The sequence below is a fragment of the Nyctibius grandis genome, chromosome 4 (genome assembly GCF_013368605.1).
Source record: "Nyctibius grandis isolate bNycGra1 chromosome 4, bNycGra1.pri, whole genome shotgun sequence".
NCBI lineage: Eukaryota > Metazoa > Chordata > Aves > Nyctibiiformes > Nyctibiidae > Nyctibius > Nyctibius grandis.
In genome coordinates this window covers 95,535,036-95,560,983 of record NC_090661.1, presented here as the reverse complement: position 1 = coordinate 95,560,983, position 25,948 = coordinate 95,535,036, and the positions used below count along the sequence as shown (strand labels likewise).

Genomic DNA, 25,948 nt, shown 5'->3' with positions numbered 1-25,948 from the left:
CAATTTAATGGGTGATTTTATTCTTACAGTTGGTCATTTTATTCTCTTTTTCATAAAAAAAAATACAATGAAGCAATGAACTTTCCTACTAACAAGGACTATGGGGCTTTGTGTAATCACCAAAGGCCCCACCTGCTCATGTATGATGAGTAAACACTCTGAATTTTCTTCAGGATTATATGGATGAGTATGAAGAACGCAGAGGGAAAGGAAGCTTTCCTGCTATGATCACTCCAGCTTATCAAAATGCCAAGAAAGCAAATGAATTAGCAAGTGATGTAAGTATGAAACCTGAATCAATACAATTCATAAACAATTAAAACCAGCAGTTTGTCAGAGCAGTGCCTGGGAGGAGAATGCTAAAATTACACTTGAGAAGTAAACAACAATGACATTTCACTGCATTGCTGGGAACTGGATGGCTCAGGGGATTAATAATATCCCTTAATAGAAGGGGACACAGCTCCAACTTGTATGAGGGAGGAGATGGATGTAGCAACTAATGGGGATCCCTACTGTTAGGTTAACCCTCCTGGCAAATCTGTACCTGTATTATTAATGAAACCTTCAACTGCCTTAATCATCCTGTGGACTACTGTGGTATTCCCAGTAGTGAATAAATGGAGGATGAATGAGCTGAACTGGTTTTGATATTTTGATGTATCATGCCTCTAGGGCAAAGCAAGTCATACGAAGGAAGAGAAACCATAGAGGAAGACACTGTCACTTCACAAGACTGAGTTTATTTGGCTGGGGATTTTTAGTTTTGGGTGGTAAGCTAAAGAATCAGCAAAAAAGGTGGTGATGTGTGATTCTTGCATGCAGCCCATTGATTAAAGAGCCTCAGTCCTATTTGAGGAGACCATTTCTAATAGTGACAAGAAGTGGGTCAGTCTGTAGGTCACTACCCTGTGGCTTCTGTGAAGGGTTACTGTGAGTGATAACCATTGTAGTGTGGACACTTGTCCCGCATGGGGCTATCTGAGCTGATGGGCTCAGTCTGTTTTCTGAGGAGCTAACAGATGGTTGAGTCTTTCAGCTTGTACTAGCCTGGACTAGACACTAGCAGTAAACTAGACTGAAAGGATCAGTCATATTCTGTTACCTGAGCTTATGACTGAGAATATAAAAAACCCAAAACCTTCTGTGACCAATCCCTATTTTGATGACAAATTTGGTGATCTGTTTAAGCATGAAATATTTAACCTTTCCAGATAAAGATGGCAGTTTCATAGGTTTTCAAAATGCTAATGGTCAGCAGTTTTCTTATTAATTTGTAATATCCGGAGCGAGGAGAAGCATTGGTTCATGGCAGTAACCACAACATACTAGAGTACTTATCAAGCTGCTTCATATCTTTAAAGGCTGAGAAACTGTGTGCAGACTTGGAACAGAAAAAAAAAAAAACAAAACACTTTGCACTTCAGCACATTTAAAATAATTTGTTATTTTTTATATTATGAGTCTGATTTTTAAAGAAGTAACATAAGACGAAGAATATAAACATCTCCTTGTATGCAAGAAATATTGAGAGATATTCCCAACAGAGTTTTTTCTGGACAAAGTTTGGCAAAAGGCCAATACAAGTATTATCTCTCTTCACCCATCCTGGCTCAATTTAAGACAATAACCTGATGTCTAAATTAAATTAACAGATCCCTTATTTCAATATTGATTTCGTAGAGAAATATAATTGTCTTAAAACATTTTAAGTACAGAAAGATACAACTTTCTCAAAAAGCTGTTTTCTACAAAAGAAGTTCGCAGAGCATTTGATGACTATCTTTAATTCTCTGACTAGAAGTACTGAGAATTAACTTCAGTAATAGAAGAGCACACAAGCTCCAACCAGTCACTAGCCAAGAATCTGCTAGTTATCTGTTCAAGCTATGAACAACAACCAATGCTGTTCCATCTATGTAAAAAATGGATTAAAAAAAAATATTGTCTAGTGAAGTGGCTTGGCAGGGATTGTTAGGGCTGTGATTTTGTATGTGGTTTATTTCAGGAAGTAACAACTTGCAACGTTTCAACTTAGCAAGTTCTATTTGATTATCAAAGCGAGAGTAGGAAAAATCTCATCCTGACTGATGAAGCCAGTCTAAATAGCAATGGTGAAAAGGTAGACATCTATTTTATAATTTTCCCTGCTTCTTTTTCAGATAAAATACAAGAAAGATCTTTCCAAGATGAAAGGTGCAGCTCACTTTCACTCCCTAACAGCTGAAGACAACTTAGTCCTTAAACAAGCCCAAAGTGTTAACAAGCTTGTCAGTGAGGTAAGGGGTTGAATCGATCTGTTAACAAGTTTGAGAGCAGCTCATACAAACATTTGTGTCTGATGGTTAAGGACTACAAATACAAAAAGCTGTTGTTCTTATTGCCCTGCTTAACAAAAATGATCTGTGTGTAGCATAGTAACTGGAGAGAAAGGTGCAAGAACAGATCTTCAGGTGCTGTTATCTGGCACTTCCAGTGATCTGTATGAAAGTATGGGAGGTTAGCCCCGGAAGAGTAATTCTAATTCTGGCCACATGAAGAACAGAAATCTAACAAAGACCCCTGAATTGTGCTGTTAGTGTGCTATGAAGTTATAATCATAAATGCTTTAGGATGACTTGGGTGTGTACCTTAGAGTGTTTCAAAGAAGGTTCTACTGATAATTAAAAAATAACACCGAGAGTTTAGTACCATTTTGTACCATTCTGTAAAGGCAGGTTTCTGTTTTCTTCCATCATGTGAAAGACTGTGAGTTACTGATAACACATTCTTCTCCTGCTTGGCAAGGGAAGATTGCTAGGGAATTCTCAGTAGATTCTGAATTATTAATTTATTTATAGTGTCATATCAGTTATAAAGCTATTAATAAATGTGAGTTTCTAGAGCTTCCCCATGGCAGTTTAAAAACTTACACTCTTGAGATGTCAAATTATAAAACCTTCAATAATGAAAAACCCCTGAAAGTAGGACTGGAAGGGGCCTCCTGGGCCAATGATTCCTGGCTCCGGCTGTTTCGGCACAGTTTCATATAATCCTCTTTTTCTAATTTATATCCTACATTTATTCCTGTCCACTTTATTACTATTGTGTTTTGTGCCAACATTGCCCTTTATTTTAAAAAGTTCTCCCTGCATGATTACCTTTCCGAGATGTTTACAGATACCATTTTCTTCTCTCTGCCACTGTTTTCTTAGACTAACCAAGCCAAATTCTTCTAATCTCTCACAGTTTTTCACTGCAGCTGTTACAGGCTGACTGCACGTTCCTTAAACAGGAATGACTGTAAGAGTACATACGTTCTTGATGAGATCTTACCGGAACCTGGTACATAGCACACGCACTTCCCAGTGCCTGCTCAAAAGTCTCCTCTTGCTCCTGCCTGGGACTACGTTTGCCTTTTTCATGGCTATATTACTTTGGCATCTTGCCATCGTTCTGTGGTCAGCCTACATATGAACAGTTTTCTCTTTCTTAGCCTTTCCAGGTGATGAGCTCTTATAGCTGAAATTTTTATGACTACTCCCTACGTATATTAACCTCTACATTGCTGAATTTATTCCCATTTCTATTACCCCTTTTAATATCACCCCCAACATTCCTACTTCAGAGCAAAGGTACTTAATGAAAATATTAAACTAGTTCTGTATTTAAACTTACTCTGAAGAATTCTGCTGGTAAACTTCCCCCTGTTCAATCCTTCCTGTTGAAAAACACCCATTGCTTTTTCTGCTTTCATTTTCTCCACACTCACCTTAAAATTCCTTCATAGGTCCTTGTTTTTCTTAATAATTTTCCCCATGGCACTGTCTCATGTGCTTTACTGAGGTCCAAACAGATGAAATTGCATTTCTTCTGCCTATAAAACAAGAACTGAGTATATGAAAATCATCTTCATATTAATTTTCATCATATGCCATCTGATGAAAGCCATGTATCAAAATCTCTGAACAGTGAGTCTGGTTGATAAAAAGCGTGTGGAGGAACTTGACAGAGCAGGTTAAGGTTTTACCATATCTTTCTCTTGTGCATTTTGTCACTAAGGTGGAGTATAAGAAGGATCTTGGAAACAACAGAGGCTACAGCATCAACTACTGTGATACTCCGCAATTCAAGAACGTGACCAAGATCTCAAAATTCACCAGTGATGTAAGTTTTCAGTACCTCATGTGTGGCTTACTTAACCTGGTAGAAGCTGGAATTGAAAGTCTTCTGTGTGTTTCAGATACACATGCACTGGGAATTTGATTATAACTGATTTTAACCCATCTAGTTTACCTATCCTAGTCTGTCCTTACGGATCAGTGGGGCTCATTTTATATAGGATTATGAAAAGAAATATTATGATATATGGAAAAGAGTTTACTTACAATGGGCTGCTAATCTACACAAGTAGCTGTCAGTTGTTACTGTTATCTATCATAATTATTACTTATTTCATTGTGAATATCCATTTCCTGACTGGCAAGGTAGGCAGAAGATACTTTACCAGAGTTAATGTCAGAGGGGAACATGTTTACTGCGTGACAGCAATCAATACTAATAATGATACTGCTTGTATCTCATGATACTGAAGTATAATTTTGCTTTATTTTGCTTGCTATCATTTTCTGAAATCCAGGAGGAATAGATCTTTTGCCATACAGATGAGATGGTAGTGTGGTTAATTTATCTTGTTGAATTCCCTACTCTGGGCCTGGTGAAAGCTGCACCAAAACAGTGCAGTTTTGGTAGATGATTATGTGTTCATTTGTTAATGTACAAATAATACTTTCATGCAACTTTGTTCTAATGAACAATATTTATTTCTGATGAAATAATATGCAGCAATAGAATGTGGAGGTATCTCCTTTATGTGGCATTCAGGTGATCTGAAGAATATGTAAATGACATCTTTTAAAATAGCAACTCACAGAGGGTTTTAGTTTTATTTTTTAAAGTACTAAGGTTGTTGTGGACCCAGGAGTTTCTGTAGTGGTGCAACAGTAGTAGACCACAGCTGAAATAATTTGTCTCACTGCTGTAACATATGGAAACTCATAGAAAAGCTAAATACATTTTCTCAGAGTATTTTTGCTTTTTTTTTGTACAGCTTAAATACAAAGAAACCTACCAGAACCAGATGAAAGGTCATTACATAGGTATTGGCATGGACAAGCGAATGCTACATGCCATGAAAGTTGGCAACTTGGCAAGCAATGTAAGTCTTCTCTAATCACACTTGTATGGTTGTTGCTTTCTTGTCTTTAAGTTTTTGCAGAATTAAGTTGATTGATAGAAAACTTTAGATCATATTGTACTGGGGATCTGAAGGATAGATATGTTGAGAAGAGGAGAAATTCTGGAAACCCTTTTGTACTGATTTGTAGCTCACTGTGTGGAAGAAGTTAAAATAAGCAAATTCAGTGATCTGGCAACATACTGAGCTCCTTCAGTTTTCTTTGACATCAGTAGGTTGCTGAAGGTTGCTTGCCACCACCCCCAGGGTCAGACCTTTGCTGAAAAAAGAGACTTTAATGAAGATTTCTGAATTCCAATTTAATTTACTGGGTTAGTCAAGAAGCTATTTCGTTACATACCATTCCTTCAAGTACATTATTTACAAATCTGTAAGAAGTTTGAGAACTAAGCAGAAAGATAAAAGAGATGTGTCATAGGTGGAAGTTAAGTTAATGCTCCCACTGTTGGCATTGGATTAATTGAGGAGCTGAAAAAGAATCAATTAGTGGCTAAACTATGCAAATAATTTCATTTTCTTTGTCACTCATGACATTGAACTTACTTTGTTTCCTGCATTTAATATTAATATTATTGTTTCTCCTTTCCTCTTGGCTGATAATTATTCAAACGAATGACAGCTTAAAAAAAATGAATGATTTTTTTTTTTTATTCTCCTTGTGTTTCAGATTGCCTATAAATCTGATTACAAACACGATGGTGTTGACTACAATTACCCAGCTACTCTCACTCCTTCATATCAGACAACAAGGAAGTTGGTCCCTTTGAAAGATGTAAATAATTTTATTTTTTTTCTATGATTTGCATGGCTCTTCATCTCTCTGTAGGAGAGATTGTGATAGATTGCATATGTGAAATGTGGATTTAATCATGGGAGCAAACAGCTAGTGATAACCAAGTTAAAGTGAAATAGTGCGGGGAGTCAAGAGGACTCAGAGGAATAGAAAGTGATGCCACCTCCTGTCATTGGCTTCAGTTTAGCACAGATTGTACAGTGATGTGAAGTGAGTGAGTTCTGCCCTATCCCTAGTCTGTATTGCAAAATGTCTCGCCATCCTGGGCAGCTTCCACAGCAGTATCAAGCACTGAAAGGACAGGGAGACTTCTTAAACAGGCTTCTCATCTTTGTGAATTCCCTGAAGATAGTTCACCTTGGAAGGGGAACTAATGGGTCATACAACCTTCCTTATGCCTGTGGTCCGTGCAAGAGAGGTGCCCTTTGTGCTTGGGGTTGCGTTACTGATGGAACAATGTGAAGAAATTTGTGTACTGCTGCAGCTATATGTGTTCTACAGAAAAATGGAGGATGTCAGACTGTAGAGGATACCATACTTTTGCCTCTCATAAGCATTAAAGGCTTGATTGATCTCATCTACCCTCAGAAACTTAACCTGTGCCTTAGTTGGGAGCACAGTCACCAGGCATTACTTATAAAACTGACAGGAAGAGAGCAGCACCTCCACAGGGCATTTCTGACTACCTAAGATGTATATAATCTGTCTTTATCTGGGCCTAAATACCTCTTCCAAGAAAAACATAGTAGCATGAAGAGGTAGAATTGAGAACCCTGACATTTTTGAGGAAATACTTAATATACTTCAAATGTAAGATGCACTATTACCTCTTGAGCAGTAATTTCAGCTTTGTTTTTGAAAAAGCCTAAAACCAGTAAAGTTCACTGTTTGCTTGCTTAATGTGTGAGAGATTTGTATTCTTAAAGAGTTCTTAAAGTATTCTTAAAGTAAGCATGAGTTCATGTCCAAAATGTGCAAATTAGTTCTATCCACTCTATAAGCATTTCAGCACTACCTGTGGCTCTACAATTCATAGTCAGCATCTGGGTTTGGAGCATGTAAATCAATTGGCCACAGAGATTCAGTTGCACTAGTGATGATCATCATCTAGTAGTTTGAAACAGTCCCAGGGTTTGTCTGCTCATTGATAGCCAACATGCTTGCTTTGAACTCTGTAAGAATGCAACTCACACACTAAGCAACCAGAAGTAGCAATAAATACACAGTTTCAGTTAAAGGGAAATGATCCCTTTCTGTCAAAGTAAAATTCTCTCTGTCTCTGTAAAGAAGTAAATGATCTGTTTTAAGTACCTTGATTACTTTGGACCTGTGAGATAATTCAGGCCTTTTTTCCTAGTTTTTGTCATTATGGCAGAAAGAATGAAGTTTACGTGAGGATACCTGAGATAAGAAGGTTCACATTAAAATGGTTTCAGTAACTCAAAGTCTCTAGAAATATCCTCCACTTTACTGGAAGAAAAAAGTTCTTAAGAAACTAGTTTTAAGCAGTGTGATTTGCAATGTTTGCAAAGTGGTGATGAACTACAGTGAATATTAATTAAGGCCTACAGAGAATAATAATTGTGTCCTGCAGTGTAGCACTGAGTCCTTTGGCAGCAACAGGTTTGAAAGAAAGCTTCTTCATGATTTTTTTATCTTGCATAATTTGGGGATTTAAGATATTTATTTTCTAGCTTATTATTCCTGTTACCATGTTAATGTGTTAGGAATTTAGTGGGCTCAATTCCTATCAATTTTTTTATACCATAAATATGTATTTTTCTTCTCTCATCATCCACACAAAACTCTTACCACACAGGGAAATTCTATGATTAATTATTACATTAAAACTCAGTAAAGACAAAGTGTAAGAGAGTTCATTTGCTCTGCACAGCATTACAGTGGGCAGACCTCTTAATAGACCGTTAGGATGTTCCTTTACGGAGATAGTCTGATAAAGACAGAAATAGTCTGAGTGTTGGTTAAGGATATCAGTTTGATAGGAATGCTTTGGGGAACAGATGAAACTGCATCTCTTTAAGAATTTGTGGTTTTGAGGGGATGGGGTGAAATTAATTTTCAAAGTGGAATAAAAACTGTGACCTCAGACTAGGAAATTTTCAGAGCATTAACTCAAATCTCATCCAAGAGATCCTGGCGTTTTTCCTCACCTCAATTTATTATGGTTTAAGTAATGATTTATCCAGAGTATTAGCTAACAAATCTTTGTCTATTCAATCTCTCATTTTCCATTCTGAACATTTCTTCCTTTATTAAGTCTTTTTTTTAAATTTTGTATTAAATTAGGTAAACTACAGGCAAAGCATAGACAAGCTGAAGTACAGCTCTGTTGCCAGCACTCCACAAATTGCTCAAGCCAAAATAAACGCGCAGCAGCTCAGTGACGTAAGTTTTGTCATCATTAGCTATTATTGTTTATTAGAATTTTGAGATATTTTTATTTCTTAGCATTTGTAGCACTTAACTGTTTTTATTGTTGATAGTTCATGAGCAGATTTACAACCAAAACAAGAATACAAATTGAATGAAATCACTTCTAAAAATGTGGCAAGCATACCAGTAGATTTAGTATTTTCCTGTTTTTAAGAGTTGTGTTAGTGTGCTTTGCTCCTGTGTATTTATTAATGCATTTTTTTTAATCAGATATTTTCTACTTTTAGACAATCAGTAACTATTCTATTTATAGAATAATTATTCTACTTCCTAGTACCTAAGTAAAAGTCATAATTGCCTTGTTGCCCTCATATTTATGTCAGCCATACCTATGAGTTTATCTATAACACATCCAACAGCAGTCAATCAGTGTAATGGTCATATTTTTAGTGAGTTAAAAATAACTTGAGTTTGTTGTTGACTTTTTCAATATATGGCAGTTGAACTACCGAGCCCAGTATGAGAAGACAAAAACAAATTACACTCTACCTCAGGATGTACCTCAGTTAGTCAAGGCAAAAGCCAATGCTGAGTTATACAGTGAGGTAAGCCAAGCAATGTGGAAATATTGGTATTCATGATGCCGTTAATAGAAATGAATGTAAAGATGATTGCACTTTTTCTGGAAGCATTTAGCATTTATCATCAGTCTTTACTAAACAGCATGAGGTATGGTAACCAGCATAGCTAGGGATACAATCTCAAGTACAGTGAAACTGCTAGACTTTTTTTCAAGACCTTTTCAGATGACTTGAATTTCTTTAGTAAATCAGTGTTCACTTCAGAAAATTAACTGCTTTTGAGGTGGTATTTGTATAAAGAATCAACATTTGCACAGTTCTAATAATTCAAAGCCCACTGAAGTCAATGGAAAGAAACACAGTGACTTCAGTGAACTTGGATCAAGCTCACTGTTGCTGCCATTCATAATTCATGATGATATGTAGTGATTTACTTAGAGACATGGGTGTTAAAATAAAGCACTTTCAGGAAAAGTTTAATTTTCATTTATTTTTTAAAGTATTTTTTCAGTATATTTCATAGAGAGTTTGGAGGGAAAAAAGCCCAAGGGGACAAATAAATGCAAAACCAGAAAAAAACCTCTGTACTTATTACTGGTGTGACTGTTATTTTTGAGTCAGTTTCATAATTTTTGATGGTTTTCAGTTGGCATTACTGCAAGTTTTTCCTGGCATATTCGTACCTTGTGTTCTTCCCCTAAGTTTTATTTGATTTGCTTTGGTGGAGTGTTGTGGAGCAACACTCTTTGTGGCTATAGTGTGTTGGGATGCATGCTTGTTGTTAGATACTAGTAAAATATAACCATACAAAAAGCCAAATCCAGAAATCAGGACTTCCTGGATACTTCTTTATGTGCATGCATAGTATGCATGAAGGCATACTAGATCCTGCTCTGATGGAATTTCAAATGGAACCTTGAAAAAGAGCTTAAACAACTAGTACTTTAACTTCCATTAACTTTCAGAAGTGAAGCATGTGATTCTCATGCATTTCATCTACGTTTGTGATGTAGTGTGGCTCATGAGTGTGCTTTTGAAGCAAATCTCCTGATCATAAGGGTTGCTTCACTGAGCTTTGCTTCACATTGTGGGGTGGTCTGAGAGAACATGAGCTGGATTCCTTTTGAATGAAGCCAAACTGAAGGATGCTCTACAGCAGCTGACATAAAGAACTGCAGCTACAAATAGGCTTTCAGTGCATGGGACCTGACTCGCTCTAGTTTGGAGGGGGGGAAAAAAAAATCCTGAAATGAGTAGTGTCTGATTCTGAGCATCAGCTGTTCCGTCCTATAGATCAGCTCCTATTGATCTATGGTATTTGCGTATGTAGACATAACCACAGGCACTTTTGAAAAACCTTTCCTCTCCCATGCCTGTTTAAAATTGAGAGCTGTTGGTGCATGTTCTGGGATTTAAAGTGCCTGTAAACTCCAAGAATAAAATTCTTGACTCAATCCTGGCCAATTAATTAGTTCAAAATGATAATGAGCTGTGACTTAAGAAGGTTCCAGTTTGTGGACTGTGCATATTTATACTTCTGTTTGGCTCTTAGTCATTTTCATGCTCATTTGAAGATCTTGTGTGTTTATGTGTTAGTGACATGTTGCTGTCTTTTCTTTCTCAGATTAAGTACAAAGAAGGCTGGGAGAAGAGTAGGGGCCGGGGCTTTGAAATGAAACTTGATTCTCTGCCTTTACTTGCTGCCAAAGCTTCAAGGGATCTTGCCAGTGATGTATGTTATATTTAATTACCTAGGAATTATTCTTTATATAAGTTGCTATAGCACAGGGAAATAAAGCTTAGCTCACTTCATCTGGATTTTTAAGTCCTGCATTTGGCTGTTCATCTTTCTCAATGGCTGATGAACAGCTGGAAACTGTCGCAGACTCTGTTATGAAATTTCACTCTCTGAACGTTATTTTTTTAAATACAATTGTACAGAAGGAAGAAAAATTTGCAAAATGACAATGGCGCAATCCTCCCAGAGTAAAATTCAGTGCTTTGAATTGTTTATAGCCTCAAAAAATGCTGTTACCATCCATTCCAAAGAGAATGCATATTTCTTTAGTCTGCTCCTTTAACATAAACACATGTATATAAAAAAATTTCCAAATGAACTCTTTTTAAACAACTTACCTCATGATTCTTAACCTGTGGAGAAGCAGAAAAGGAAGAAACTTTTCCTGCAGCTGGAAAGTGTTCAGCAATGATGGTGATTCCAAAATCCCACCTCCTTGTAAAAAAAAAAAAAATCTTGAATTCCTTGCTTGGTTTTTACATGATTGATTTCTTATCTTTTGCTTTAAGAACCAGATAATTTGGCTAATCAGAAGTCTTTAAGTTTATAAGCGTATCCACCTCAGAGGAGTGAGCCTTTATAGAGTGAGGTTAAAGACAACATAAATGAAACCAACCTCGCACTTTTGGGAATTTCTGAGAAAATCTGGGAAATCTGAAGTGACAAAGTGAGAATCAGACTAAGCCCTTGTAAATTTTGACCATCAAATCACCAGTGAAAAACATATTGCCTATCGCTTGGGTAATTGGAAATATTCTTTGACTTAAACTATTTCTTTTCACAGATTAAATATAAAGAACAATATGAAAAAACAAAAGGAAGAGCAATTGGAACCAAAGATTCAAGACTTTTACACTCTCTGCAGGTGGCCAAGATGAGTAGTGAGGTAAATTATTTATTTCTCTTACTCAAAAGGTGTTTTTCATAATTATTAATCTTTCAGCAACAATAAGAGATCTACCACTGTTACTGCTTTCACTAGAAGAACTTATTGGAAGCGCTTAACAAAAATTGGTTTCCTTCCTCAGTCTGTTAATCTGCAATGATTGCACAGTGTTTTTTTCTCATAGGGAATTTTGGGTTGATGGTGTCCTTATTTTGGGGCAGGAAAATAATGTCCCATTAAAACCCCAATATAAACACTTCTACATAAAACTTTCAAGCAGATAAAGTATGTTTAAAAGTAAGATGTACTGTAATAGACAAGATGTCTCTAGAGTCTGCAAAATTCATCCTTCCATCTGTTTTGTTCCTCCTTCATAGGAACTGATTTCTACATGTGTTTTTTTGCCTAATCTGCATAAGGACCCAAACCAGAGTGGAGATTTAAAATAGTTTTCGCTTTGCAATATGTTGATACAGACAGTTTATTTTCATTCCTTCTATGTCTAGATTGCCTACAAAAAAGATTTCGAGGAGAGTAAGACCCATTTCCATCTGCCTATGGATATGGTAAACCTGAGACATGCTAAGAAGGCCCAGGCACTTGCTAGTGACCTAGATTATAGAAAGAGACTTCATGAATACACAATGGTTCCAGAAGATATGAAGACCAAATGGGCAAAGAAGGCCTATGATCTTCAGAGTGATGTAAGATGATATACACTCAGCTTAACTGTTACAAGCAGTGTGAGTGTTTATAGACTTTTTCAGTTTGACATTATTTCTCATTTCATATGGACACTGTTTGATTTGCACTATGATTTTTAAAATGTCTTCAAAATATCTTAGAAACTGGAAAGTGTGCACATGTTCACTTGCAAACATTGTACCTGTGTTCCCCAGGCCAATAAATGTCATTTTCCTTTACAGCTTCGATACAGGGCAGATCTGATGTGGATGAAAGGAGCTGGGTGTATCACAGAAGGAAGTCTTAATATACAACAAGCCAAAAAGGCAGGAGATTTGGTCAGTGAGGTAAGCAAAGTGCTCAGGCTTGTGTCTGTTGTTTCTTCAAAGGTTTATGCACACTTATTCCTCTACATTATGTGGAATAGGTAAGGAATTCCTAATACAGAAAATCTGAGAAAGGGAGGAACTGATGGACATTGTTTAGGTATTATGCAGTTTAGGAAATCCTGGGTTAGAGGTTAAAAATATGTGTTCTCATTATACGATTACTGATTTCAGTCAAGTTTGTGAAGCAGAAGTCCCTGTAATTGTGCTTCCATCTATTTCCATTCACCTGCTCATTTTGCAGAGTAGCATTGAAAGGAATCAGAAGTTCCTATGGTACATGCTACATGAAGTGCATGGAGTTTTATGGAGCAATGCTAAAAAATTAGATATTTTTTAGCCATGTTTGGAAATTTCCTTGCTCTTTGGCAAACAAGGCTGTGACTTACTGGCAAGTTCAGCTTGTTGGTGCTTTTCATTGCTTTCCCTTGATTAATTCATGTTTCAGCACTGCCATTAACCTTATGGAAGTACACTTCCTCAGCTGCTTATCTATGGTTGAGTTGTCTCACTAGTGCTAGGAAAACTAGGGGACAGATATAAGAATAAATTAGGGGAAGTTTGACAAGTGGGATAAAATCCCACTTAGTGCTGGAGGAAGGAACAGAAGCCAGCTAGTTACTGGAGATCACACTCTCTGATACCTTGGGTCTCTGACATCCTCTCACTGCTCCTGCAAGGGAAAAAATACATCTTAGAAACAAAAGAGGAGCAGCTACTCTCAGATCCAGTGTCTTGCTAGGGAGAAGCTGACATCTGCTGCTGTGGTATGCTGTAGTAATAATCACTTACACAAATATTTAATCCATAATGATCTGCCTTTTCATTCCAGTGCTGTGTAAGGCCAAGAGATGGCTGACAGTCACTTAAACTGGAGACTGGTGGATATTATTTTAGAGATCTTTATTGCCATACAGAGCCTGGCATTTTGTCATTTCTTTGCAGAATGTCACCACATTGTGTTCCATGCAATGTGACAAAACATACTGGTTTTAATCTGCCTCCTTCCAGGTTCCTAAAATAAAGTGATGAACACTTCTTTGAAGTGCTGCATGCTTGTTTAACTTCTATTTTATGTTCCCCTAGCAGAGACACAGTGTAAACTGATTTGTTCACCCATCAGTTCAAACGGAAGGATTTCTCTTCTGAAATGCTAGATAATGAAAAAATGCATTTACATCCGTGGAGTGGAATGCTCCACTTCATGGTTGAACTGTTAAAATAAGAATTTGACTAAAGTATACAAGAAGTGTTTGCTTGGTCTCCCGTCTCATACCGTGGTCTTGAAATAGGATGCTGCATTTCCTTGTACTGTCTCAGAGATAGAAAGAGATGCTTAGCTTGCTCTTAAGGCTCAGGCAGAGACATTGATTCAAAACAGGCCTCATCAAAGCCTAATGAAGTCAATGGAAGTTTCCCATTCACTTCGGTGTGTTTCAGATGTAAAACAAAAAATAAGAGGGAATAAAAGTAAGGGGAGTCTTATTTACTAAACTAGAAACGTTAGACTCTATGCAAATTTTGTCAGTTCAAATAGATTTTATATAAGTACTGGTACCAGAGGATGAATGGAGCATGGTGTTTTGTTCCCATATCCAAAGACTTTGGAGCCTCGCGGAGGGGTCTCATAGCTGTTGCTCCCAGGGAGGCTTGACTGCAGTGTCTATGCTGAGCTCTTCTTTGAAAAGAACTGGGAGAAGGTGGGGAAGATTTTCAATTTAAGTTACTTTCAGGACACTGAAATTGCCTGTTCTAATTTAACTGATAATTTAGAAATATCTTAATAATTTAAAAATATCTCAGTAACATATGTTCAGTGATTTGAACAACACGTGCATATGCTTGAGAAGTCTCATGTAAGAAAATGAGATAGTAATATTGACTGTGTAGCTCATGAGCTCTCTTGGGTCCTGATTTAAGTCGTACCGAGTTTGTGAAGGACACTCATTGATTAGTGTGCAACCTAGATCTTGTAAGATATGTTGCTAGTACATCTGGCACTGAAGAGTATCCATGCTTGCAGTGTCAGCAACAATGCATTTGGCATACTCTTGCACTGCCCGCCTCTCGCCACGGGCGTCCCTCGTCCAGCAGAAAATACTAGCACTGGGTAGTGTTTGGAAAGCTTATTTTGTTGATACCTGTGCTAAAACTGTTTTGAGAATTTACAGGGTACTTTTTGGGGGAAGGTGAATATTGTAGAAACTTTTATGTAACCTGCTTTAATTTGATGTAGAAAAAGTACAGACAGAAGGCTGATGCTCTGAAGTTCACCAGTGTGGCTGACAGTTCTCAGATCAAGCATGCCAAGAAAAGCCAGGAACTGCAAAGTGATGTGAGTCCTTGACTGAATTTGTCTCTTTGCAAGTGGCTTACTCATAATGTGGTCATTCCTGAGATATGTACATTGAGGTGGTGATGGAAGAGAATCTAGTCATGAAACCTTTCAACATGTGAAATTTCTTGAGATTTATTTCTAAGGGTTTTTATTTGCTTATTTGCTGAATTCTCTCATTGAATTCTCTGAACTAAAACAACAACAACAAAAATCAAACCCCAAGAGGGATGAATATGTGAGTGAGGCTTCTTATAAATGATGCCAAAGGCCAAAGAGAGAGAGAGGGAGATGCCTCTGCAAGACAGTCCTTGGTGACAAACTTGTGTGTGGTGCAGGCTGGATTCAAGTATGGCTGAAATGTGTTCATGAGAGGATACCTGAGTATGCCTGAGACTTAATGTCATCTTCATGAAAATTGGTTATCCATGAAGTAGTAAAAGTGAGGAAGCAAGCTGGAGGGAAAAACACAGTATTCCCAGCTGATCCTCAGGCAGTGCTTCAAAGCGAGGTAGACATTAGCACAGAGACTGATATACATCCACCCCAGGTTCTGTGTTTCTCTCCACTGAGGGCCATGTCAGACTACTTAAAGCTATATCAGCCTTTTTAGACCACACATTCTTCAGCTGATGCTGTTAAGGTACTTTTAGTAAAATGATAAAATAGGCATATTTTCCAAAACTGTGTGGCTTCAGAATGCTCCCTGTTCTTCCTTGGGGCTGGGTGACCCTGGCAGATAGTATTTCAGAACTCCTTGGCAGGACTTAGCTGACAGCAACTCACTTTTAAGATTCCAAAAGAAGGGGGAACCTGTTGTTAAAATTGCTGACCAGCTAATTTTGGAACAGTAGTGACTTGCCAAGCTTTTTTTTTTATTGCTTTTAATATGTTGTGCCTTGAACTGAAGATACTGTCAGCTTCTCAGTTTTTATGTGAACGAAGCATTATTGCTTCTTGATTGCTCTTTTTCAGGCAGCTGCCATGTTTCCTTTTTTTGCTCCTCTGCATCAATAGAAAGCTGGCACTTGCTTGGATTAGTGTTGTGTGTCTCAAAGTTGACACCAGACGGACTCAGAGGAGAAGGCTGGTCTCCCTGACTCCTGTTACTTTCTCCTACATACTGGACAATGATGCCTTTCTGTATGTGTCTTGAAGTCAGAATAGTACCATGGATTTAAGCTTTATCGTAGGGACATTTTTTTTTCTTTTTCAGGGAGCTGTAAGAAATGTGACACTTTGTGAAATGGGACATCTTTTCGTAGCTTTTCAACAGCTCCTCCAACAGCTTTATGGGCTTCTGAAACAGAGCAGTTCATTTCTCTGTTAATGTTGCCCTGGATATTAAAACTGGAGATGTTTGCTACTTGGATCATAAAGGTCCTTGATATTTTCATTTAAAGTTGGAATGTTAGTCCTCGTTGGAGTATTATGTCAGCAACTGCATCTAGGTCACAAATTTTCTCTGCAGATTCAATTTCTTAGTTTTCTTCATTTCATGCCTAAAATTCACTATTTCTGTGTCCTATTAAAGACTTTCATGCCGCCTAAAAAGTAGCTGCAGTTTAATATTGGATGAAATATATTCTTGCACACATTTTGTACTGAGTATGAATTAATGTCAGCTTTATAGTCAGTTAAGTAAAGTAGCTAACTTTAGGAAGGAGAATTAAAGTATCTTGATATGTATGTTGTTTCAATTCTTCATTGAATTTTAACCATGAGTAATTTTGCCAAATCAGATTTAAAATTCAGATTTGGCAAAAAAAGTCATGCTGCTAAGGACTAACTCACCAAAGAAATTAACATTAACAAGTCCTTTAATATTTGGGGTGTTTTAATCGGTATTCCTCCAACATTAAACATGGACTACTACTTGTTATCCATGCTTTGCTTTTTGTGGACAGGTTGCCTACAGGTCGGGAAAAGAGCAGTTTCTTCATCAGTACACCATCAGCAAAGATTATCCTGTCTTCATACTGGCCAAAGCAAATGCTGCCAATATCAGTGAGGTACTGTGTGAGACAGAGGTTTGGATTCCCTCACTCCTGTGAATAGTTACAGCTGCTGTTGAAATGTTTGTCCTGTAGGTAAAAGTTAGGTTCCTTCTCTGAGAAGGTCCAAATGTTTTATGTGTAAAAACTTTATATCTAAATTTAATTACTTGCTCTTAATTAAATACTAGTCACATCTGCTATTCTGAAGACTTGTCACTTTTAGAGTTTGAAGCTGTGTATTTTCCACATGCTTCCAGATGAGTGGCACATTGACAGTTTCACTGGAACCGGTAAGATAATGGGGTTACAGTATCCACAGTATCCACAGTTACAGTATGTAAGCGAAGACACCAGAATCTGATCCTTAGACATATGGTTGCTGGGCATGGAGTGTAAGCTGGTCTGATGTTACTTGAGAGCTTTCACTGTGACTATAAAACAAATAGAATATATTGATAGTAATAAAGAGGCTGTGTTATTGTCATCTCTTTAGAAACTCTACAAAAGTAGCTGGGAGAAGCAGAAGGAAAAAGGATTTGTGCTTCGTCTGGATGCTTTGTCATTCTTGACAGCTAAGGCAAAGAGGGATCTGGCAAGTGATGTGAGTATGGACTCCATGAGCCTTCTTTACTCTTAGAACAGCTGACAGTCCAGGTTGCTACCAGAGTGTTAGGGATGTGTCACATATGTCTCAGCGCCCCGAGCCACCCTCGCTCAATTTGTGCTAAGGAGCAATGGAGGAGTTGTATGGGTGATTGGCATTCTGTAATTAGTAAGAAGATTTGCTCTGAGAAATTCAGAGTTTTTTCCCCACATGCTGACTGTGTTTTCCTATTCTCATTGTGACCTGAGGGTGAATTTTAGAACTCAAAATGAAGTGGAAATCTCCTGTGAAATATTGTAACTTAATAAATCTATGCCTGGCCAGAAAATCCCTCAAAGAACCTTCTGACCTCTGTGCTTAAATAATGTTGTTTTTCCTAGAAAGAACCAAAAAGAAAAGATTTCTTGCAGCTTTTTGTGAACATATTATTATTGAGAAAGTGTTTAGTCTTTATAAACACTTACTAATTTCTACGGCATTCCAGTTCTCTTGCAAATGGACTTCTTACTTGCTTGTATTGAGGACCTAGCATGACAGAATACTGGTAGATCATTGCTTTACTACTAGCACAGCTGTCAGTTTGGCAGCTTAGATCATTTACTCATGGTATATTTTTTTCTTCACAGATTAAATATAAGGAAGGTTATGAGAAGATGAAAGGCAAGCTGATTGGAGTAAAAGCTGTGGAGGAAGATTCGCAGATGGCTCATTCGCTTCATATGTCAAAGCTGCAGAGTGATCTGGAGTACAAGAAGGCATTTGAGGACACAAAGAATCAGTTTCAGGTCTGCATGGATATGGTTAACCTTGCCCATGCCAAAAAGGCTCAGAATTTGGCCACAGATAGAGGATACAAGACAGCTCTCCATCACTACACAGCCCTGCCTACTGACATGAAAGTGGCATGGGCCAAGTGGGCCTACGGATTGCAAAGTGATGTAAGTCCAGAGCTTAATGTATTTTAACACCCTTTCATTCAACCTCTTTGGACACTTAGGGCTAAGTTCCGTCAGATGTTTATGCTTTTAATGTCATGACATATTTATGCACCTAATTTTTCAACTATTAAACAGTTAATATTGAAACAGTAAATATTAACCACTTATTTGCTCAAGAGATACATTTAAGGTGTGTAATGTTTTTGAGGGGAGTTATAATCCTGTTTATGAGCATAGCTTCTTCAAAGCCTACTTCAAATGTTAATAAAACACTAGAATTCATATATGATGTACAATTATTTTTTTTACCTAATGTGCAGGGAGGTTAAATAATTTATGGTAATAAAATTGGTGATAAAATTCCATATGGACACCACATGCACAGCTGTAACCATCAGAATAACTGTGTAATACTGTAAATGATTACTAGAAGTCAGACTTTCCATTCTGAGGTTTTAAGTCATAACTTTTCAAGAAGAATAAGATATGTGTACAGGTCTTGTTGAGGTATAGGTGCTGAAACCTTTCTGACTTCTTTGAGAAACCGAGCTGTAGTGCTTGTATAAGCTTTTGGAATTTAGTAGACTGTTGGTAGGAGAGACTTTGTGAGGAAAGTGAGAAGTCCTTTACTCTTCCTCCTTAAAGACATGGAAAAAACAAAGCAAAATGCTTTCCCTCCAGTACAACAAAAGGACAGGGGTTGGGAAAAGCTAAGTATCATTTTCTTATCATTGCAAATCATTAATGATCTTTTAAACAGTGCACTATGTACAGTAAACTGAAGTTTTTGCCACGTTAGAGTAAAAATTACAAATGACAGTAAGGTGTAGACCACTTCTAAAAATTACCTCGCAAAGCGTATTGCACAAGTGCTGCTGAGTCCCAATACTTCTATTTCATTCTGCAATTTTTTTGCTTTCCTTGCAACTGTGCCATAGTGAATAAAACAAAAGCAGGCACTAATTTGACTTGGTTGTTGTTCCTGAGATATCTGAATCCTTTAATGGCATTTTAAGTGTATGAACACCAACAATAGGACTTTTTTTTTCTTTGTCAGAACCGATACAGAGCAGATTTGAACTGGATGAAAGGAGCTGGATGGATAGCCACTGGGTCATTAAATGTGGAGCAGGCTAAGAAGGCAGGAGAACTCATTAGTGAGGTGAGATTTCATGACAGCATGTAACAGAATTTGCTGCATAATGCGCGCAAAATGTCTGTATAAAATTAAAATAATTTCCACTCAAAGGGGAAAGAAAAAGGCATACCACATGAAAGCCCTCAAACCCAGGGATAGGACTGGTAATTAGAGGGAAACCAGATACCAAACACACACCAGTAGGAGTCCATATAGCCTTTGCAAAAACAAAGTAGGTGACAAATGATATTATGAATAAAAATGGCAATCAAACAGTGCTCAATTGCTACCCACTAGCCTACCTTTTTAATGAAGCAAAACAGGAGAGATGATGAAAAGATGCAGTCATTGGACCCAGAACCTTGTTTTGTAACAGACACATGTTCCTCCTTGCTGCTTTTTTGTATATGTTCATGTTAGCTATTTAAATTCATATAGATATCTCTCTCTCTAGCTATCTCTCAGCCCAAGTAGTTTTCATCCTTATTTCTCCCTATAACCAATATCACTTGCAGGAAAAGGTGAACTCTAGAATCCTTCATGCCAGTCCCATAAAGCCTTTGAAGGAGGTTCTGATGCAAATGGTTAAAAGGTTCATAGTATTCTGTTTCTGTTATTTCGGAGAGAGTCCTACTGGCCAAATCTGCTGCAGCAGGAGGCTGAATATTGTGTTTTTTTTAGATAACCACTGGTGATGCAGGAATCATCTGTCCATTCACTCAATGAGAATAACAGCATAACCACTGGTGTAGTGTCTCTAGAAAAATATGGTCATACTTTCACATATGCCTGATTGCTAACACTATTTTTTCCCATGTAATCATCTACAATGAAGAAGGATTATTTTTTTAAACACAATAAACTAGATCTTCAGTTAGAGTAAAGGTAGCTTCATAAAAGCTAGTACAGCAGTGCTGGCTGGAGTAGTAACTGTGAATCTGTATAGATATATCATTTTGGTGTTATAGTAGTGAAAACTGCTGAGTAGAAATTTGACCTGCGAGGTTGTTCATCTCAACCTTTTTGTGAGTACTAAATAATTTTGGGTGGCTATGAGCCTCCTCCCTTCTTACATACACACAGTGACTACCCCTTGTAATACTGCTAAGAAGCAATTGCCAGGATATAATTTCTAGGAATTTTATGTAGAGATGTTCTGGTCAACTCTTATTTGTCTCTACAGCTGATCAGGACAAAGCGTAAACCACTTTTGTCCCCAGTTAAACTTAGTAAGATTGCTCATTTTTATGGGATTTCTTTCTGAGACCAAAACATTGTTCATAAGCTTGTAGTACCTTTAAAGAGTTAATGTGTTTTATATTGGTGTTTTGAATCCCCAAAGAATGAAGATATTGCCTCAAATAAACTTCTGTGGATCACAGCTCAATTTAAAGGAGAATGACATGCCTTTAGACTTGAACACTGAGATAAAAACAATTTCCAGGAGAGCCATGAACATGCTTATTGACTTAGAAGTTCATCACAGGCATTGGGAAAATTTCGTATGCACTATTTGGAGAAGAGATAAGAGTGTTGATGGGTATAGGGCAACTCATGCAGGAAGGGAAGAATTAATGACCTGGCCATATGGAAAAAGTGTCATTTTGCCATCAAACAGCCTTCATCCTAATTCTGTATATATAACAGGATCTCTTAGAAGCTACTATGGGTCCTTTCAAGTAAGCAGAACTAATATCATTATCTAGAAGATAGACCATAACAATTAGGCACAGTATTAATGGCTGCACAGATTTGCCATAGGTGTTAGGAGGAAACCTAAACCCTGAAACAATAAGTTAAACAGTTGCCATTATTAACACACTACAATAGTATATAATTTCTTGCTTAAAGAAACTATAAATAAAAAATGTAATCAGTTATGCCATATTTGAAGTAATCTGAAAAAGATTTTAGAATCCTGAGTTCTGAGTATTTAGGTAGGCAGAATCTGATTTTGAAATGTTTTCCTTATATTTAGGGAGAAGTACTTTAATATTAATCCGCAAAAGGTTATTGTTAAATTGAAACAAATATTAATCTGAATGTACCTAGGACATAAAGATGAGGAAAGAGGCATAATAATTATGTTCACAAATTCACTCTAATCTCCAGCAACCTATGATTTTTCTCTTTCAAATAGCATGAAAGAGCAGCACAAAATTCACAGCTTTGATCTTTTTCTGCTCAACAGAAGAAGTACCGTCAGCATCCATATGCTTTGAAGTTTACCAGTATTAAAGACACTCCTGAGATGATCCAGGCTAGAATTAGTTATAACCAGGCTGTGGATGTAAGTTATAATGTATATACATTATGATTATAAGAGTGGTATCCTCTTTGAACGACCTGATTGAAGCACTGGCTTTCTCTCTCTTTCTTTCTCTGAGATTATCCTTGGGAACCATGAAACTTCTGTGTTCTGGTGTGGTGCATCTCACAAAGAGCACGTTTCTAACTTGGAATGAGAAGTCGTAGAGATCCCACTGAAGTGAATGGGAGTTTCATGTAAAAAGGGCTTTCTGTCCAATTTTTTTTTCAGAAGTAAAATTTAGGAGTAAGACTGACCTTTGACCTTTAGAGACTTTTGGCCTTTGAGATTTATTGAGGAAGAACACATTTGGGGTTCTTTCCGCTTTTCAAACAGATCTTTCAAATTTCAGTTTCTGCGTATTCTTTGGAAACAAAATGTAAGGCAGCATGACAAGGAAGAAAAAATAAATTATTTCAAGCTGTCATCCTACTGAGAGAGAAATCCAGGAGGGGAAACCTTAAAGGGAAGAATTGAGGCTGTTTGGTGTTTAAACATGTTTATTTTTAATAGAAGAGCAATTTTAAAATATTGTAGACTTAACTGGGATAATACAGAAGTGAATAATAAGCAAAAGTCACTCAAAAAAGACAAGTTTCAAACATGAGAGGATGTTTTATTGTGAAAATAGATATTTTTAAAGTGAAGCAGAAGATGAAAGACTTTGTGTAAAACACATGCTATTGTAATACTTATAGTGTCTATGTCTTTGTTTTAATTACTAAGATCCAAAAGGCTTACATCTCAGGCAGGATAAATATAAGTCATTTTGTTCCAGTGAGCCACAGTCAAAATCAGTCTGCTGCTCTACTTCTTCACACATGGAGTTCTCATTAATTTTCCTCTTATGGAGCTGCAATACAAGTGGGTCTACTTGCTAAAGAAAGTGGCAGCAAGGTGAAATGGAGAAGTTCATTCTAGTCTAAAGGGTCTCAAACCCTCACACAGAAATAATAGCCTGGGAAAGGCAAGTCAGGTGGTCAAGACGTGGGTCATATCTAAGGACAAAAAAAAATGGTGGCTATCTGTACTCATCTGAAAATTATGGTGTCAATGTAAGAAGAAACTAAACTAGGGAAGAAAAATAAGGTGAAAGAGGTGAACTCTGCATAGCCATTGTAAGGGAAGTTCCAGTTAACTGCATAGAACTCCTCTTATATGTCTGCAGACATACGAAAGTTAGCTAGTCCTGGGCCAACCCTATATTCTTCCTCCAAGGACTGATATGAGTAGCTCACATAGACACTGGTTTTACGATGAGATCAGTCACCTTCTGAGTTTTCTTAATCTCTTGCCATTGACTGTTGAGCACCCCCTTGCAACGAGCTCTGGAAATAAATTTGGGGTAATTGCACAAGTAATTACCGTCATATTTATCTGCTAAAAGTGAACGACTTTGGAAAGATGTGTTTGGGGAACTTCAACTCCCCAGATGTCTGTGGAATTTCGAAGTGTTGGTGGGCCACTCATGGCTGCACATCCTTAATAAATGCTGTTTATTCTTCCTCTCGCTATTCACGTATGTTGGAAGTCTTATAAAATTAAATATTCAAATATCTGAATTTTCATATACATTAATTTATAAACTCAGAACTTCAGGGAGTTCCTCTCTAGCATACTCTAGCTGATAGGTGCATCAGACTCCCAAAGCTTTTTGAATGCTTTTTGATTGATATAATTGCCTGTATTTATTAATGCTGCTGTCACTTTTCTGTAGTCTTTCCTTTGGATAAACCTATTTGTTAATGTTTCTGTCTGAACTAGTGATTGAATGCGTAGTGAGTACTTGCTACTGAAATTCACCTCTATTCGCAGAGACTGTACAAGGAGCATGGAGAGAGTGTAAAGCATCAGTATACACCAACGACAGATCTTCCTGAAATCCTTCAGGCCAAATTAAATGCTATGAATATCAGTGAGGTATAAATCTGACCTTTAATATTTTAAAGGAAAGTTAAAAAGTTGATAGTGCTTTGCTATTTGTCCTACACAGGAAATCATACTAAATTTCTTTCCTTTCCCCAGTATATGATCATTCTATGGTCTAAAGGTTTCTGAAGTAATATGAGAAATCAAACTTCTTATCAAACTTCTCCTAAGTTAGAAAGGTTAAGAATTAACAAACAAATACATTTTTATAATGGACATTTGTCATGTGATTATTGCTGTTGTGTATTGATAGTTTCATTTATGTTAGCCCTTTGTGTTAGAATATAATGAAACTAATGTGGTAACATTGGTAGGATAGCAATAATGCTGCAGGGTCAACCCTCTGAACAGCAACTCTGCTTTATTCCTGTTCCATATTTCTTAGATTCGCTATAAGGAGTCCTGGGGAAAGATGAAAGATGGTGGCTATCAACTGAAACTAGATGCCATTCCCTTCCAGGCAGCAAAGGCTTCGAGTGAAATCATAAGTGATGTACGTGAACTTACTGCTGATATTGTCCAGTAGCATATGTCAGTCAATCCAGACTGTTTCTGCTCTGCTGAGTGACTCTTGATGGAAACAGCATGTCCAGCCAGCTCTACATCTGGGACACATCTGGCCTTGGTCTAGTTAGTTGTGCTTTTGGAGGTGCAAGCACAATGAAGTGTTATTGGTAACTAAGCAAAGGAAGGTTTGCAAAAGCAAACACCCATTAGCAAAGCTGACCATCTTACCTGGTGTAGTGACTGGGCAATCATAGGGACTGTTCAGGAGCTGTCAGCCACTGTTAGCTAGGCAAGCTTTGGAAGAGAGAGCTTATTAAGGAAGTTCTGCCCTTCAGGGTTTGTCTTGGATGTCCTTTACAGGTTGTAGAGATACATAGATTAATTTCAAGCGTAGGAGACTAGTTGTTCTGACTTTGCTAGAGAGCTGATGGAGAGAGATTCCTTAGAGGTTGATTCTGGCACCTGCAACAAGTTCTTGTCTTCCACCACCTGTGTAATAGCAGATTACTAACCCAAGCTATTTGTAAGTGTTCATTGGTGCATTTTTTTTGTATTTTTCTCTAAATAGGATAAAATATTACAATGTTTGCACAAGTGAAGTCTTCCTAGCATCCACTAAAGTTTCATTCGTATTTATTATTATATTGAGTATAGCCAGAATTGTCCATAGCTCTCTTTCTGTAATATGAAACTCCTTTTATTCAGGTTTTAACAATCTGACTAATACTTACTTCACTTCTATTCCCATTTCTATTCTTATTTCCTTTTTAGCACAAGTATAAAGAGGCGTTTCAGAAAATGAAAGGACAGATGGTTGGCTCACGTGGCCTGGACGGTGATATGCATATTGCTCATTCAGTCCACGCAGCATCGCTACAGAGTGATGTAAGTATAAGAAAGAAGATGTGGGCATTTTGGAACTGGTTTCCTAACAGCAAGTAGTTCCTCATGGAAGAATCATTTAGCTATGGACTAGCTGTGGAATAGCTTACTGTTTAAAACTTAGGGCATTCTCTCCCACTTTCCAGATATTTTGATACAATCATGATATTCTTACCAACCTTCTACATTATTTACATTAACACGAATTTGACAATAGAAGAAGACTGTGCATTCTTGCTGCATCCTCTGCTGCATACCGCTGTTGCCTACTGTAGAATATTTTACTCTTTAAAAGTATCACTGAGAGGCAGGTCTAATTGCGAATTAGTAGTGGTCTTTGTACAGAAGTAAATTAAATTTGGTAGATATACAAAGTTATTCAGTAATTATTTTCAATTTACTGTTTTCCTGAAAGACTAAAGGATGAATGAATTTATGGAATTTCAAGTTGGACTTTTTTGGTTGGGGAATGATTCCCACTTGGTCTTGGGATATGCTAAGAATCACATCATTTGTTCATTGTCTGTAAGAATTGTAACTGTTCAGTGCATT

General features: G+C 37.2%; 1 protein-coding gene across 4 annotated transcripts in view; it reads left to right on the top strand.

The window, feature by feature from the left end:
• The window catches only part of NRAP (nebulin related anchoring protein), a 52,386-nt gene that overhangs the window by 12,089 nt on the left and 14,349 nt on the right, over nucleotides 1-25,948 (top strand). For 2 of the 4 annotated variants that reach the window (XM_068399710.1, XM_068399709.1), the window contains exons 10-29: nucleotides 174-278; nucleotides 2,163-2,279; nucleotides 4,042-4,146; nucleotides 5,090-5,197; nucleotides 5,904-6,008; nucleotides 8,337-8,435; nucleotides 8,924-9,028; nucleotides 10,629-10,736; nucleotides 11,587-11,688; nucleotides 12,195-12,392; nucleotides 12,615-12,719; nucleotides 14,995-15,093; nucleotides 17,001-17,105; nucleotides 17,584-17,691; nucleotides 18,321-18,632; nucleotides 19,690-19,794; nucleotides 21,962-22,060; nucleotides 23,894-23,998; nucleotides 24,393-24,500; nucleotides 25,286-25,399. In XM_068399710.1, the coding sequence (XP_068255811.1) occupies nucleotides 174-278; nucleotides 2,163-2,279; nucleotides 4,042-4,146; nucleotides 5,090-5,197; nucleotides 5,904-6,008; nucleotides 8,337-8,435; nucleotides 8,924-9,028; nucleotides 10,629-10,736; nucleotides 11,587-11,688; nucleotides 12,195-12,392; nucleotides 12,615-12,719; nucleotides 14,995-15,093; nucleotides 17,001-17,105; nucleotides 17,584-17,691; nucleotides 18,321-18,632; nucleotides 19,690-19,794; nucleotides 21,962-22,060; nucleotides 23,894-23,998; nucleotides 24,393-24,500; nucleotides 25,286-25,399 (2,412 nt within the window). The remainder of the gene's footprint in view (nucleotides 1-173; nucleotides 279-2,162; nucleotides 2,280-4,041; nucleotides 4,147-5,089; nucleotides 5,198-5,903; nucleotides 6,009-8,336; nucleotides 8,436-8,923; nucleotides 9,029-10,628; nucleotides 10,737-11,586; nucleotides 11,689-12,194; nucleotides 12,393-12,614; nucleotides 12,720-14,994; nucleotides 15,094-17,000; nucleotides 17,106-17,583; nucleotides 17,692-18,320; nucleotides 18,633-19,689; nucleotides 19,795-21,961; nucleotides 22,061-23,893; nucleotides 23,999-24,392; nucleotides 24,501-25,285; nucleotides 25,400-25,948) is intronic. The other 2 variants (XM_068399711.1, XM_068399712.1) reach the window with 2 other exon arrangements.